The sequence below is a fragment of the Agelaius phoeniceus genome, chromosome 1, assembly GCF_051311805.1.
Source record: "Agelaius phoeniceus isolate bAgePho1 chromosome 1, bAgePho1.hap1, whole genome shotgun sequence".
NCBI lineage: Eukaryota > Metazoa > Chordata > Aves > Passeriformes > Icteridae > Agelaius > Agelaius phoeniceus.
Window position 1 is genome coordinate 150,628,378 of NC_135265.1, and position 17,147 is coordinate 150,645,524.

The following is a 17,147-nucleotide window of genomic DNA, read 5'->3' on the forward strand; positions in this document are numbered from 1 at the left end:
TTGTAAATGTTAAATTGCTTTGACTTTTTTTTGGTTTTTTTACATAAGTAGTGGAATTGGAGAATCACTGTTTCCTTACCCAGCTATAATTCCTCTCAAAGATGCCACTGCTTCCAACTCCATCTCTATGCTTTCAAGCAATCTTTATGTTTATGAACAAATTAAAGTTCTTATTCTCTCAAAACTGTACTTTATAAGCTTTCTTCCAGATTTTCCAGCTAGCAGATGATTAAATTCATAAATATGAGTCATACAGCAAAGGAAAAGAGATGATGCCTGACTCCTAAATCAGGACCTGATACCAGAATAGTCTCAATCACACAGCCTCACCATCAGCTCTTCCTAAACTAATTCTGCTGCTGATTTATGCCCAGTCAATATATCTGAAGTTTAAAGGCATTTATTCACCCAGACATCAATAAATATTGCTCATAAAACCACTGTTCTTTGAAAAACTCTCCTTTATTTATAGAAAACCAGATAATTTGTTCCTGGTGGTGAAGAAATTTACTATTAATTATTCAAAAACCAAATTCACTCCACCTATTTTTAGGCTCTTCAAGGTATTGCCAAGACAGGATAAATCTCCTACAGTCCCTGCAAGTCACTGCCATCCACTTGGAAAATATTTTCTCACTAATTATAGAGTAAGTTTGTACCAAACAAATGTATAAACTGTCTTAATTAGGCAGTCACAATTAAGTACAGTGAATTCAATTACTTCAAGTATGTCCAAAAAGACAAAAGGCAAAGATTTCATGGAAACGAAACCCACTCTCCACAGACAGCAAAACTTAATTCACTTCAGATTTGGGAAGCCTCTTTTTAAAAAAATCCAGTCTCTACAACATGAGGCCCTTAAAATCATGTCCAAGGGACTCATTGTTTCTTCTGTGCATCCTGGGGTGTAAATTTAATGGGGAAAATGCCCTATTGCATGTATATTCATTATATATATATATATAATATATATGTCAGCATAAAGTGATTGCTCATTTTAATACTGAGCTAGTTTTGCTTCACAGCTTTAGCTGAAGAACCTGAAAGTGAGAAGCTTACAGATATCTTCTCTCATAATTATTTTTTATTAAAACCCCGTTAAAATATTTCAGCTCTCTCCTGCTTAATCCTAACCTATTTAGGGACAAGAAGCCCACATAAATTAACAATTACTTCCTCTAGGATAAGAGGACAACCTTTCTATGGGCCAGTTCCTTGCAGCACCCTACTGCCAAGAGCTGCTCCTATTAATTTTACCTCTAGAAAATCATTTACAACATGAAATTTCAAAGAAGTACCCCAAGTGTCCCCCTACAAACCCTCTCCTGAGTGTGATGCACTCAGAGACATCCCCAGGGAAGGAAGGCAGTGCCACCTCCTGCAGGGCCACCCATGGAATGCTCCTTGGTGTCACTCACCCAAACTGCTCTTCTGAAGGTCCTCACCACACAGAAAAATCCCATTGACTACAAAACTACTTTAAAATCTTATTTTCTTAAATTAGTTGGGTTGAAGCTCTACCAAACACACTCTTATATTAAGAGGAATCACCACAATCATGACCAGTGACCACTGCTACCACTTCAAAGTGGAGGACAATAAATCTGTGAAGAACTGTGAAGAACTATGAAGAACTACTTAATTTTCATTTCTGCTTTCTTTGCTCTATAGGATATGTGCTTTATTCTTTCCTCTCCAGCTCTTTTCTAGGATCCCAGGATAATTTTATGGAAAATTTAGTGCAACAGTGTTATATTTGAAGACAGAATTTATTTTCACTCCAAACCATCCAGAAACAAGTTTGACGGAATTTCTGGATCCTCAAAATTTGGCTAAATTTACAAACAAGAAACATGCAAAATCAATTCTCAAAAGTGTATTCATGCAAAATGCTCCAACAAAAATTTCCATCAAGTTCTACTAATTCCAGTTAGCATGCAGAGCTAAAGATATCACCAATCATAACATTATCCAGACTTCAAGAGACACAGCTACGGCATTGGATCGACTGCCAGAACTTTTGAATTCGGAAATCAAACACAGGCAGCAACAGCTTCATGGCTTTGGAGTTTAAAAAATAAAGCAAATTCCAGAGGCCAGCAGCCACCTAAGCAGACTATGTGTGTCCTACAAAAAAACTCAGCATTGCTACCAAATATAATTGCCAAATGCACCAAAAGGGGGCAGCTGCAGTGGTGAGGCTCCAGGCAGCAATTATTTTTGTGTGTACTGAAAAAATAAAGATAAAAAGCAACACTAAAATATGCAATGAAGGCGAAGTGAAGAGGCAGGACATGGGAAAAAAGCTAACTATTTTCAAAGATACACAATCACATCCTACCTTTTTAGACCCAACAACAAACTCACAGGGCAGTATGAGAGAAGAAGGGGGGGAAAAAAAACAGAAAGGAACAAAACAGAAATTAGAAAGACAGAGAACAGAAAGAAAATTAACAGCCACATACACATACTGAGATCATCAACTTTGATAAATCAGTGCACAAATCCCAGCTATGACACTTCTGTAAACAGGGCCCTACATCCTCATCCCTTCACAGCATTAAATGATGCCAGTATTAAAAAAAGAAAGAACCTAAGACACAAACTGATGTAAACAACATTAAAATGAGCTTATCCAAGTAGATTTACAATCATACTTAAGTATGTTTATTTTTAGCTGAAAACAGAAATAAAATAGAAAACTTAAAACAAATGGGATTTTCAGTATTTCTGGCACGTATAATTCCTAGTTTTCAGTTTGTAGGACATTTTTATCATCATGAGAACATGTGTTTCCATTGTTCTCCATCAATCTCCCAGCCTCTACAAATAACTATCAAGTGCAACTGATTTCAGAAACTTTTTCAACTATCCTCAGCAGCCCTGTGACCACATAAATATTTAACCAATTTACAGCTGAAGAAACAGAAAGAAAAAACCAATAAATTTGCCAAAGTCTCTTCTTGGCTTAATGCTCCAGGAATTAAACCACAGTCAGCCTCTCAAGTCCTACAATTTCTGTTTAACAGGACAACCTTTCTTCAAAACATTTTAGGACTCAGCCCATTATTTTTCATACATAATGTTCTTTATCAGCCAAAAAAAGTTCTTCTACCCACAAAATTCAGTGAGTTTGTGTATGCTGTCATCTCAGTCAATTCTGGGAAAGTGTCTCTCCTGCTCATTATACAAGCAACTTGCAAAAGACAAAGATCATCCTCACTTTTCCCAAGAATTGCCTTATTTGAAATAATAATCAATCTTCCTAATTTATGAACTTTGCATCCTAAAAGAAGCCAATCAGTTGACTTCCAGGGCAATTATCATGCAACCAACCTAATGAAAGTCTTATAACTGGGTGAGGGAGAAGATCAGGTTTATATATAAAGCCCTGATCATCACATAAATACTAACATTAATATTTGACCATAAAACACTTGGAGAAAAGTATATTTTAAGATACAAACCATGTTCAATAGTTTTAATTAGTCTCCAAATCATGTGATCAGAATTATTTGGCCCATGTAAATTCTCAGCATATTTCCCTCAATCTATCATCTCAATACCTCCAGGTTACAACTGCACTACACATCTAATTACACCTTTGCTACACACTGCCATTTAATTTCAATTTCAGAAATTACAGGAAAATGTATGTTTATTTAGCCTAAATAGGTATCCACAATTACAGCAGCAGAGATACATCCTCTGTTACAAGAACAGTGTGTCTTCTCTGACATTTATTTAACAGAGAACATTTGTGGTTTTAGGTAATTGGTTGCACACTGACTGGGAGGTCAGGATACATTATATACCAAAATTGCAAATAGACAGAAAGTATACAGAAAATATCAAGGGACTTTCTTTGCCTTTAACCCTTTAGAAATTGTCACCTGTTCTAGAAAAAGCTGCTTCATTTGCCTCGATGTCTCAATATCATCATGTTTTTATTTCTTTCTGAAAAATCATTATGCTGACAGACTCAAAACCAACAAAGTAGCAAAAGTTGTTCTACCAGATGTACCCATTTCCTGCATTCAAACAACCTTGAGCCCTCCCTGAACAGAATTACACATCCAGAAAAAAGAGAAACTGCTCTCGATTGGAGAAGGTCCTTTCTAGCCCTGTCTCTCCCTGGTATGCAGTGCTTTCCCTTAATTAGTCAATCTGTCACTACAGAAGGGAATGTGCTAAATTAAAATCATGTGAACTGCAATCCAAGCACCAAAAAAACTCACAAATAATAAAATGCAATGTTACTATCACTGGCTCTCATCCAAAGACTTTGGCTTGAAAGTATAAGTTAGTTTAATAAACTGATCTGAGTTCAGGGACCTGAGTTTCTTTAGAACAGAGGGCAGAGAGGCATCAGGCTACATGAAAGGTGCCTAGAAAGGTTCCTGTTCAGAGAAGCTAGAAATACATTTTCATTCAGCTTTCTGAAGTTTTAATGTATAAATCCTAAGTTTTATAACAATTAGAAGTACTAACTCCACACACTGTAGAACTGAAGAACTTTCTTACTACTGAACTGAAAAATTAGAATATTTAACACCTTTTCTTTGAGCAGTTCGGTGCAGCAAACATTTCAAGTGCATGCATTGATCCAGACCTACAGAGAACCTGTTTGGTATTCAAACCTGCCAGCAAGGGTGTGTGCAGAGCTGAGCCAGTGATTAACTCTGGATAAACCCCTGTGTCTACAGGCAGGGTCACACACCTTCCATTCTGCAAAGGACTGAATCTGAATCTGTTTGAATTCCTCACTGCAACAGCATCAAATACCTGCTTGGAGATGTGTGGGCACACATTGTGCTGTCACTCCATTCCCCCCCCAGCTCAGAACCTCACAAGGAGTATTTCCCACTAGTAACAACACAGCCACTGCTCAGAAGTCATTCATCTAAGAAACCATTTCCAAATCACAGTTTTTTAGAAGACACAACTGAACAGCAGAATTCATTCTGATTTTGAGATTCCTGGCCAACAATTATAATTTGCTACCTATTTGGAACAGGCAATTTTGATTACATTCAGCCAAATTCCATTCAAACTGAGTAATTAAAGACAAGATTCTAAAAAGGCTTCTCCAAACTTCTCAATTTTACCACCCACGTGCAAAAAGCAGTAACACAGTAATTCATACTGATAACTGAAGAACAGTGCAGGGACAAACAGGGACCAACAAGTCAGAGCCAGTTCAAGCGCTCACCAAAGAGAAGCAGGGCACTGGGTTACAGATGGTCCTTCAAACCACCACAGATAATTTAAGAAAAGGCTCCAAACTAATTAGAAACCTGGGAAGCTTTCTTCCTGTTTCCAAGGCCAGGACCAACTATGCAGGCAGAGCTGATTAATTTGATCTAAAAGCTTCACAAACCTGCCTGGACACCTCTGAGCTTTTACACACAATAAAAACCTCTGATATGAACACCACTGTTTCCATTCACAGCCTGAGTTTTCATAGGGCTTCCCCACCCCTGCCAGAACGAAAGGTGGATGCTTCCATTCCCTGGATTTGACAGCAAATAGCAGAGTCAAACAGATTGTGCACCTGCCTGTACCTATCAAGCCAGAATTACTTATCCCTTGCAAAGGAACTACACAACATTGAAATCTGACAGATGAATATGCAAATGAGCAGGAAGGAAAAATGGGGGGATAAAACTCTAACCAAACAGCTAGCAAAACAAGACAGGTAAAAGTGATGACAAATAATTACATAAAACAAAGAAGGACAGGGAAAGATGCTGGACTTCATCATCAAAATAAACAGTCATTGTCTTATAGAATGAAAAGGCAGACAGAGGTTTAAAGAGAAAAAATACACTAAGTAGGATAGTCAACTACTACTCAACATGATATAAAATAAGTTTCATTGATGCTAACTGAATTTTTTTTATTAATACTGGATATCTATAAAACATTGGAAGTTTTCCAGCAAAAAGTCTCATTAGAGCAGAATCTGTCAAACCACTCCTGTGACTTCTTCCTGCTATTTGATGAGCTTCATCAATTAAATGTATATATAAAAACAAGCTCAGAACATCAAATATGGTGAGCCTACACATTAAATTCTCTTAAAACTACAGCAAGCAGACACAGAAAGGTCAGGGCACAGCTCTGCTGGAACAAGGCTCACCTTGTCCTTTCTAATAGGCTTATCCTAAAAGCTGGCAAGTGCCACAGATGTGGTTTTATTAAGACTTGTGAGCTGACAAAAGCAGCTACTTACCTACTATCGGTGTCCAGACCTACGAAATCCTTCTTCTCAAAAGGAACACAGAGCAGGGGGATCTTGTCTCCAGACTTATCAGTGGCTCTGTCAAGACGCTTGGACTCCAGCACTATGAAGAGGGACTCGATAAAATCTTCTATTCTCTTCTCCACAGTTTCACACTCATCATAACTGGGATAAAACGCCACATCTGTGCGGGGCTGCTCTGCAATCTCTCCTTGAAGCCCAAAGACAAACAACCGAGAATCATAGAGAGTAGAGCCATACATTTCCTTCTGAAGATGGAATTTTTCAAAAGTCTGAGGCCATTCCTTTGCTGAAGAGCACTCTGTGATCGTGATCAGCCCCACGACCTTGCGGTGTGTCTGGAAATCCCCCCACTCGTTGTTCTCTGGGGGATAGTGGTGCCTGTATCGGATGTAGAGCACTCGCTGCGAGTCGCGCACGTTCACCTGGCTCACGGCCGAAATCCGCTTGTAGATCCTGAAAAAGCTCTCTTCAGGGACAATGCCAATGGGCTGGACCACCACCAGGAGGGTCTGATGATCCTCAGCACACTGCATGTAGTCAGGAACACTCATTTTGCATCAACTGCAGGCTAGTGGAAGAAAAACGCATATTATTTTTTAACCTTCAGAAGTTCATGGGACTGCAGGATCAAAGCAGGGCTTTGATGCTAAACACTTCTGCAGCCTGAATTTATGTGCTACAATACCACTGTTTCATTATTTTACCAAATCTTCAACCATGCAACCTACTGATATTACACTGTGCACAAGGAGTACTTTTAGTCACTTATCAAATAAAACTCTGTCAATAAGGGCTTTCCAAGTGAATCTCACTCCCTGTGCAGCTACACAAGCCAGCTCACACAAGTCTCTACCACAGCCACTGGGCAGAAATACCAGCTCAGGAGAGCCTGTCAGACTCAGGCTCTTCAGTCCCATTTTATTGGGGAAATATGCAAAATTGTGTGGTGTAAGGTGTAAACAAGTACCAAATCACGATCACCAAACTTTATACAGCTGTCAGTGTTCACATGCGGCCAAGCAGAGGAAAATCAGGAGCAGAACATCTATTTTTGAGGAAAAGCAAAGTCTTGCTTTCTCAAAACACACACAGGTAAGGACCAGGAAATGTTTTCTGCCTTTACATTGAAGTATTTAGAATCCCTTTTCTCCTGAGCTCTCTAAAACCGATTATTGCACTGCAGCTGAGTCTTGAATGAAGATGCACATCCCTGAATCCTTTCATGTCTGAGACCTCCTGGACCCCACGGATCCCTTCGTGAATTTCAGCTCCAAAGCCCTGAACCGTAAATACCACCAAAAAAACCATAAACAAAACCCCAAACCTCCACAAAAACAAACACACGGACAAAACAAAACAAAACACTCAGCCCAACTTTAGACTTGACACCATTGGTTTTACAAGCAGAACGACGAGTTCCGAGCCCACGGGGACACAGGTGAGAGAGAAACAGCTGCCTGGAGGAAAGGCTCCTCACAACTACGGACTGTAGCTCCCTTATCCCACTGCACTGCCCGGGGTCTGCCCAGGAGAGCAGCCCCATTCCCGGGGCGCAGCCCCATTCCCGGAGCGCAGCCCCATTCCCGGGGCGCAGCCCCATTCCCGGGGCGCAGCCCCATTCCCAGGGCTGCAGCACCGTCCTGCCACTTCCCTCAGCAGAGGCCGCAGCGGGTGGGAGCTCCCCCCTTTCCCCGTCCCCGGGCATACGCCGCTTTGGGCCGGCCAAGTTTAGCAGGGGAAAGGGATAAACTGCAGAAGAGCCAAGCGCGGCGGAGGCGCAGAACCCCCTGAGCCCCGTCAGGGACAGCGAAAGGCGCAGGGGAGCTGCTCTGGGAGAGCGGCTGCCGGGTGGTAACCGGGGAAGGGGCACTGACAGCCCGGCAGGAGCCGATCTTTGGGCAGCTAGGGTGGGCGGTAACCGGGGAAAGGGCACTGGCAGCCGGGACGGGAACCGCTCTAGGATGGGGGGACGCGGCTGCCGGGCGGGAAGCGGGGAAGCGGCACTCACAGCCGGGACGGGGGGACGCGGCTGCCGGGCGGGAAGCGGGGAGGCGGCACTCACAGCCGGGACGGGGGGACGCGGCTGCCGGGCGGGAAGCGGGGAGGCGGCACTCACAGCCGGGACAGGAGCCACCCCGCCGCCGCCGGAACTGACGGCAATGGCCGCTCCGCCCCGCATGCGCGGCGGACCACGGCGGGAGAGTCGTGAGGGGAGCGCGGCGATTCTCCGCCGTTGTCCGCGGTGCTGCTCCCGGGGCTTCCACGGAGACTGGAAGCCTCTGTCTGTGAACACGAGGCATTGCTCCAAGAGCAACGCAAAACAGGAGTGGACGAATGACGATTCACCTGGTGAATTTCAGCCGACTGTGTATGAAAACCTACAGGGCTCTAGCTAGCCCTTAGAACGAAGTGAGCCTTCCTGGCATTCCCAAATTCCGAAACTGGTCTGGTGCCATAGAATCATCCAGTCCAACTGTCAACCCAGTAGTGTCACTGTAACCCCTAAACCACATCGCCAGACTCAGATGAAACCCTCCCAGGAATGGTGATTCCACCCCTGCCCCGGGCAGTGTATTCAAATACCAGACCACCTGAACAGTAAAAAAAACCCTTTTTCTTTTAATATCTAATCTGCATCTCTCCTCTCTCAAGTCCATTTTCTCCGGTCCTCACACCGCTGGCACAGCAAGAGAGGCCAGCCCCAGCTCACTACAAGGTCCTTTAAAGCAGTTGTAGGGAGCGATGAGGTCCCCCGAACCTCCTCAAGAAGAGAGAGATCTTTCTCTGAGAGGATTTCTCAGTCATGTAGCTTAAATGGCAAAATCTTGAAAACTTGAAAGTATAAAAACTCCAGAAGTATGAGCCTTGTATGAAAGTTCAGGTGAATTTCTGGTGGAGGATGTGGGAACCTTAATGATGCAAGTGTGAGATGCTGCACCTGGATGACCAAACCCTGGTATCAACACAGGCTGGGGAATAAGTGGGTTGAGAGCAGCCCTACCAAGAAGGACTTGGGGGTGCTGGTGGAGGAGAGGCTGGATGTGAGCTGGCCATGTGTGCACTTGCATCCAGAAAGCCAAACATGTCCTGGGCTGATCCCACAGTGTGGGCAGGAGGTGAGGGAGGGGATTCTGCCCCTCTGCTCCACTCTGGTGAGACCTCACCTGCAGTGCTTCATGCAGGTCTGGAATCCCCAGCACAAGAAACTTCTTGGAGCAGGTCAAGAGGAAGCCATGAAGATCAGAAGGCTGAAGTGCCCCTCCTATAGAGACAGCCTGAGAGAGTTTGAGTTGCTCAGCCTGGAGAAAGGTCCAGGGACACCTTATTGCAGCCTTTCATAAGGGGCCATGTCATGACTTAAAGTAGTGGCACTCCAACAAAATAACTTCAATAGAACTCGCAGTGTTTGAAAAATATGGATCAACAATTGCATTTAGGTAGAATCACAGAATCATTTAGGTTGGAAAAGACCCTTAATATCATCAAGTCTAACTTAGTACTGTCAAGGCCACTTCTAAACCATGTCCCTAAGAGCCCTATCTACATAGCTTTTATATCCCTCATGGGATGGTGACTCAACCACTTCCCTTGGCAGATGGTACCAATGCTTGACGACCCTTTTGCTGGAGATTTTTTTCCTAATATCCAATCTAAACTTCCCCTGGCACAACTTGAGGCCATTTCCTCTTGTACTGTCACTTGTTACTTGGAAGAAGAGATTAACCCTCACCTGGCCACAACCTCTTTCCAGGTCTCCTCAGCCACTGTGGCACAAGCTATGGGCTCCAGGCAGGTCTCTCTGCTCCTCTTGGCATTCCCCAATTTGGGAGACGTGAGGAAAAACAGCAGCATAAAAGGAACTGAACAAGCTTTAGCCTTGACCTTCAGTTATCTTCCACAAAATGGACAAAATTTCCCAGAGGGGAGGGAGCTGGAGATATGGCAGCACCAGCTGGACTCAGAGTCTCAGACAGAGGCTGACCAAGCCCAACAGCAGCACAGCCTTAGGGCCAGGGAGGGATAGGGAGCGCTCAGCCCAGTCACTCACAGCCTCCCTTCTCCTGCCTGGGGCAGCTCCTGCTCCCTTGGTCCCTTCTCTGGGAGTCAGTGACTCACAGAGGCACCTACACCTGGCCAAGCTCTCACTGGCAGAGGGGAAAAGAGCAGCTCTGAGGAGCTCAGAGCATCCTTCACCTGTGCCTTCTCACCACCAAGCTCAATGTCCTCAGAAATCCTGGCAGTTTGATGAGGGTTTATTTGTATATTGAAATCATGAAAGACCCCGGTAGTATTTTTAAGAAATTCACTGCTGGAGCAATGTCAGCTGTCTCCACAAGATGTCACAAGACAGTAAGGATAAAGAAAGAAACCAGTCCTTCCAGACAACATCCCAGGATATTTGTGCTTCCTTTCAGATATAACATACACACAATGGCCTCATATAAAATGTAATCTCAAAAGGATTATACAGCCTAAGAGATACGGATTATTTGCAATAGCTAACTATAAATGATGTCCCCAAATGCAGGAATTCTGGAATTTATAATATATTGTTGTAATTCTTGCACTTCCAACTGTTCACAGTGCTATATTTTATTAATAAATCACTATAATCTGTAGCCTTGGCCTTATGTACTGGGCAAATTCTGTATAAGGTAGTAACATTCAGACAATAAACTCCATGTATTTTCCATTTAATGATTCTTCATGGGTACATTCCTTTCTCCCCTAAATTCCATGTGAATTATTATTGTATATTTTGGAAAAGGTCCTGCTCTTCTCTCATTAAGTAGAGATAATTTAGTGACTTTAGCAGATTTCTTACCAATACAAACCATCAGGCATGTTGTTTGTAAAGCACGATTAAAACCACTAATGAATTAATGCAAACAATGTGTCATCACTTCTGGAAGTGCTCACTCACCCTGCAGCTCTCACCCAAACAGGCACAGGCAAACTTCTGGAGCAAACACTCCCAGCATCAAAACCCCATCCACAAGCACGTTACAACCTTCCCATGCAGCAGGCCCACAGTGTAAACGTGGGGAATGTGTTAATAATGAAGATGCAGCCCCATCATCACTTCATAGTTTACAGGTGCCCTCCACACCTCCCCCACAGCTCTGACAAGTGTCAGGATGACCAGACACATTCCCTGGTACTGTACTACAGCTGCAGAGGCGTTGAGCAGCCTGTAATTACAGTTTGGGTTAACAATTTTGTAAGCAGTGGCCTGTAATCAGGATACACACAGGAGATGCCCAGTTTCCATTAAAAACAAGCTCCTCACCCTCCTGTGCCAGCCTGGGGCTGAGGAGCCATGATGAGAGCTGAGGAAGGGGAACCCCCAAGGCTGCTCCTGCCTGCCCTGGGGCAGCAGGAATCCACCCAAGTGGGAAGAGTGACTGGAAAGCTGCTCAGCACAAGATGACCTCGTGGAAAAGGACCTGGAAGTGCTGGTTGAGAGCAGCTGAACGTGAGATGCTGTGTGCCCAGGTAGCCAAGGAGGCCTCCTGAGCTTCTGTGTCAGCACCAGTGTGGCCAGCAGGACCAGGGCAGTGATTGTCCCTCTGTGCTGGGCCCTGGGGCGGCCACACCTCGAGTGCTGTGTCCAGTTCTCGGCCCATCAATTTAGGGAGGACATTGAGGTCCTGGAGCATGTCCAGAGATGGGACACAAAGCTGGTGAAGGGGCAGGAGCACAAGTCTGAAGAGGAGCAGCTGAGGGAGCTGCAGCTGTTTAGTCTGGGGAAAAGGAGGCTCAGGGGTGTGACCTCATCACTCTGCAGCCACCTGGTGATCGGTCACAGGTTGGACACGATCATCTCAGAGATCTTTTCCAGCCTACTCGATTCTGTGATTCTATGAAGGAACTCGCAGCCGGAGCCCACGGTGCCTCAGCCCGCTCGGGTATCCCGGGTCCGCTGTCCGCCCGCGGCGGAGAGGAGAGCGGCGGTGGGGCCGGGGTGCTGCAGAGGGAGCGTCCCTGTGTGGGTCCCGGTATTGCAGGGAGATGTAGGGAGCTGTAGTCCCGGTGCGGGCGGGTCCCGGTGCTCTAGGGAGCTGTAGTCCCGTTGCTGTAGGGAGCTGTTGGGAGCTGTAGTCCCGGTGCTCTAGGGAGCTGTAGGGAGCTGTAGTCCCGGTGCTGTTGGGAGCTGTAGTTCCGATGCTCTAGGGAGCTCTAGGGAGCTGTAGTCCCGGTGCGGGCGGGTCCCGGTGCTGTAGGGAGCTGTAGTCCCGGTGCTCTAGGGAGCTGTAGGGAGCTGTAGCCCCGGTGCTGTAGGGAGCTGTTGGGAGCTGTAGTCCGGTGCGGGCGGGTCCCGGTGCTCTAGGGAGCTGTAGTCCCGGTGCTGCAGGGAGCTGTAGTCCCGGTGCTGTTGGGAGCTGTAGGGAGCTGTAGTCCCGGTGCGGGCGGGTCCCGGTGCTGCAGGGAGCTGTAGTCCCGGTGCTGTTGGGAGCTGTAGGGAGCTGTAGTCCCTGCAGCCGCCGCCTACAGCTCCCGGCGGGCCTTGCCCTCGCTGCCGCTGGGACGGGCTGAGATGGCGGCGGCGGCGCGGCTGACCGGCACCGAGAACCGTCTGGTGTCCCTGCCCCTGTCGCGGATCCGCGTCATCATGAAGAGCTCCCCGGAGGTGTCCAGCATCAACCAGGACGCGCTGTTCCTCACGGCCAAGGCCACGGTACCGGCTCGCCCTGCCCTGCCCTGGGCCCCCCGCGCCTCCCCGTCCCCGGCTGAGGAGCCTCTGCCCTTGGAGCGCTGCCGCGGCCCCGGGCCGGGCTCCCGCTCCCCTTCTCTGCCCGCATCCCGAGTCTAGACTCACAGAATGGTTTGTGTTGGAAGGAACCTGAAAGAACATCCATTTCCAAAGCCCTGCCACGGGCAGGGACACCTTCCACTGTCCCAGGTTGTTCCAAGCTCCGTCCAGCCTGGCCTTGGACGCTTCCAGAGATGGGGCGGCCACAGCTTCTGTGGGCAACCTGTTCCAGTGCCTCACCACCCTCCCAGGGAAGAATTTCTTCCTAATATCTGATCTAAACCTACTTTCTGTCAGTTTGAAGCCATTCCCCCTTGTCTTGTCATTACATGCCCTTGTAAATAGTCTCGCTCCATCTTTCCTGTAGATTCTCTTCAGGTACTGAAATTTAATGAGTGTCTGCACTGAGTGCCCAGTGTATGTGCAGTTAAATACGGTGCTTCTGCCTTTAGATAGGGATCTATGACGTGTGAATTGTTAGTCTGACTACGCAGTTTTGTTTTAATATTTTAGGAGCTTTTTGTTCAGTATTTGGCTACATACTCCTACAAACACGGCAGAGGGAAGGAGAAGAACGCTCTGACGTACACTGACCTGTCTCATACAGCAGAAGAGTGTGAGACCTTTCAGTTCCTTGCAGGTATTGATAACACAAGGGTAAATCCAGGGTCTGCTTTGGAAAATGAAATCTTGCTCTTAATGCTCTGTTCTGTGAGGACCCAGTTCTGCTGGTCATTGATCTCCTGCTTAGCATTCAACTGGAACTCATAAACTACTTCCCTGAAAACATTTCTTTGTGAATGGGGATATTTCTGCTGCCTCTAAATCATACAGTTACACTGTATACAGTTCTCAGGATATTGCCTTAAGCATTTCCTAAATTGCAGCAGTTCCATCTGAAAGCTTTCAGCTTGTGGAAGAAGATTATTGCACATCTTTAGGTGAGAAGTTATTTGGACTAAAAATGACACATCAGAATCTATAAGTTTTGAGAAAAGCAGCATATGGTCCCCCATTCTTCTAGATACACACACTCACGTTTTTACTGATACTTGGATTTTATATTAATGGCTCGTTGGATCTAAGGCAGTTGAGCACTCTGTTTTATATCAAATAATTCACATTAGCAGACAGTAGAAGTTGCCAGTAATCAGTCATGAAATAGAGTCCTTATCTTTGGTTACTTGTGCCATAAGCGGGTAACTCCCTCCTGCTCTTACAGCAGTGTGTGAGTCAGGCTGACTTACCTGGTTATTCACCTAAGGTTTGTTAAAAATATTAGTATTTCTTTTTGACTTCATTTCTTCAGTGGTTTGGATGCAACAGTATTAACATGGCAATGCAAGTGTTCAAATTGACAATTAAAACAACAATTCTGCCTTTCAGATATCTTGCCAAAGAAGATCCTAGCTAGCAAATACCTAAAAATGCTTGAAAAAGAGAAGCGAGATGGAGAAGTGAGGGAAGATGATGATGAGGCTGAGGAGGAAGAGGATGAAGATGAAGCTGTTGGTGACAGTGTTGGATCTTAAGGCCAATGGAGAATTGTTTCATAGTTGATCCATTTTTCTATTGTATAAAAGGATGTTATTTTTGTGACTGAGAATCCAGATGCTGGATGTATTTTTACACTGAGCCATCTGCTTTTGCTTTAAGAAGTTTAGAAATTGAACTTTATACTCGTCGGAGAATGGAATTCTTCCCTCAGAAACACGGCGGGGTAGGAAGAGACAGTGCAAACCTGACAGCAGAGCTTGGTCAGGTGATTTGAAATGACTTTGTCAGACAATCATTACCCAAATTTAAAATTTCTTACAGGCAGCTTTCAGTTCAAAAGCTCCAAAAGTGGACCAAGTCCATTAAAAAAGTCTGTGAAAGCAGCCATGTGGGCACCCAAATGGGAGAGGAGGAGATCCATCCCAAGAGCTAATGGTGGTTCTGTAGCTGTGGTGGTAAATGGGGTAGGAAATTATGTAAATATGTGCATCCAGAACCCTTTTCTTGAATGAACTCCAGTTCTGCAGTTTCTCTTGCCAAAATGCACATTGAAGTCTGTTAATTGTGGGTTCTTGAGAAAGAGCAGCTCCTTTACCATGTGAGTGACAGAGATGGATTTTTCATTTGGTTTTGGTTTGCTTTTCTTTTTGTACTACAGAAATGGCAACCATCCTGTGTAGAACTTTACATGCAACTTTTTAAAATAAATGTTTTGTATGAAAACTTGACAATGGATGAAGAAACTTCTGTAGTTCTTTCCAGTTTCAGTCACACACGTGGTCACTGTGGCAATATCTGAAAGAGAGAAGTGACCAAGATCTGTCCCCAGGGGTGAAAAATGCCCCAGGTAAGCAAGGGGAGATCAACAGGTAATAACAACCTCCCACTCCAAAAAAGCTGGGCAGCAAATCAGCCAGGAATTTGTGTCAAGCAACAGCCTAATATGGAGGGCATGGTAAAGAGTTAGCAGAATTGAACAGCTGAACAATTTCTCTTGGGTTGAAGGCACAACCACACTCAACTTCTCTTAAAACATAGCAGGGAGCTCCAGCATATCCACAATCCAGCACATTCCATATTCTAAGAAAGCCAAGTGGAGCTTAGGCAGGTAGGGTCAGGGGCTGGCAGAGCTCCTGAGCCACACCAGAAATGCTCCTGCTGTTTTAACAGATCAGAGGATGCTTGCACTGTAAGAAATTTTCCTGAAGTTGCCATAAATGAAAATCATATTGTACCAGGAATTCTGCAGTGAGTGCTGAGTGGGGCTGGATCCCTGGGGAAATTCCCAAGTGGGTAAAGGCAGAACTAAACCATTGTTCCAAGAGCTGGTTTGTGCTTTTTTATTATTAAAAGTGCATGGAGATGGGTGGAAAACTGAGTGTGGAATGCTGTTTGGGGGGAGGGGGTGCCAGTTTTTTGGGAAAGAAAGATCCACCAGCACAAATTCACACAGTGAATCTCCAGCAGAAACGGGGATGAGAGCAACAAGCAAATACCTGAACCATGGATGGGTCACAACCAAAGAGAGGAACATCCTCAAACAGCCCTGGCAAGGGTCTGACCACAGCCCTATCCTCAACCCTCACCCTGGGGCAGGAGGGAGAGGGGAAAAGGGACTGGGAAGGGGGTGGAAGGTGTTTTAATTCCACCTAATTTGTCAGTAAATGATTTCATTTTCCCTCCAGTCACATCTGCTTTACCCATTGCAGCAGCTTTTCAGTGACCTCGCTGTCTATACTTCAACCCTTGAGCTTTGTAACTCTATTTTCTCCCTCTGTGCCAACTGCATCATTTAACAGGAGCTTCCTCAAAAATGACCAAGTATCTTGACCTGTTTAAGATGTTGTGAGATTTAAGGCAGTGGAACACAGGCCAAGGGACACTTTTGGATTAATTATTATTATTACAGACATGTTTCTATCATTTTTCCCCCACAACACCAGCTTGTGAGACCCTTCCCCACCCCAGCCAGTGCTGCTCAAAGGACATGAAGTTTCCTAAACTTGCCAAAATTACAAAAGAACTGTGGTCACTAAGTATAAATCACCACATTTCATCCCTCTCAGAAGCTTCCTGTGGGATGATGAACATATTCTGTGAATTCCTGAGCCCAGAAGAATGTGCACACCCTTCTGGATTCATTCAGCCAGAATCCTCGATGGGAACTTCAGAGCTGCCAAAATTTGCCACAGCCCTCTCCAAGGCCCTGCAGCTGCCAAAGCTCATTGCCATCAAACCAGTGAAGGGTTATTTGTTTTCCCCAAGAGCCTGACCCAGAGCAAAACCTCATCCAATTCAAAGTGGTGTTTCAAAAAACAATGGAAAAAATAAAAGGAAGAGACAGCTCTGACAGTATTTCAGTATATTACTGAGTAAAACCAATCTTGCAGGGTTGGGCTCCCAAAGGAAGCTCCATGGCATCCTTGCAATTCTGTTGGATGCTTTATAGTCACCACCAGGTGCTACATTTTCTTCATTTAAAAACTGATCACTGTAAGGATTCACTCAGAAAAAAAAACTTAAATAAAAAAAAAGAATTTCAGGCGTGTGGTTTCCAAAATGTTCATCTTCTCAAAAGAATTCCAGGATTACAACTTGTGAGCAGATAAAGCAGCATGGACTGTGCCT

General features: G+C 45.0%; 2 protein-coding genes across 6 annotated transcripts in view; one reads left to right on the forward strand and one right to left on the reverse strand.

Moving 5' to 3' along the window:
- TRAPPC9 (trafficking protein particle complex subunit 9) overlaps window positions 1–8,436 on the reverse strand; it is a 447,139-nt gene extending 438,703 nt beyond the window's left edge. For 2 of the 5 annotated variants that reach the window (XM_077189371.1, XM_054646037.2), the window contains exons 1-2: window positions 8,277–8,426; window positions 6,236–6,836 (exon numbers count right to left, since the gene is read on the reverse strand). In XM_077189371.1, coding sequence (XP_077045486.1) covers window positions 6,236–6,819 — 584 coding nt within the window. In that variant the 5' untranslated portion in view covers window positions 6,820–6,836; window positions 8,277–8,426. Of the gene's footprint in view, window positions 1–6,235; window positions 6,837–8,205; window positions 8,218–8,276 lie in introns of those variants that run through there. The other 3 variants (XM_077189358.1, XM_077189354.1, XM_077189364.1) reach the window with 3 other exon arrangements.
- Window positions 8,437–12,693: 4,257 nt separating this feature from the next.
- Window positions 12,694–15,250, forward strand: CHRAC1 (chromatin accessibility complex subunit 1). Its single transcript, XM_054636466.2, has 3 exons — window positions 12,694–12,947; window positions 13,536–13,662; window positions 14,409–15,250. Exons 1-3 carry the CDS (start codon window positions 12,807–12,809, stop codon window positions 14,552–14,554), a joined length of 414 nt encoding a protein of 137 aa, XP_054492441.1. The 5' UTR covers window positions 12,694–12,806; the 3' UTR covers window positions 14,555–15,250.
- The last annotated feature ends 1,897 nt before the right edge of the window (window positions 15,251–17,147 follow it).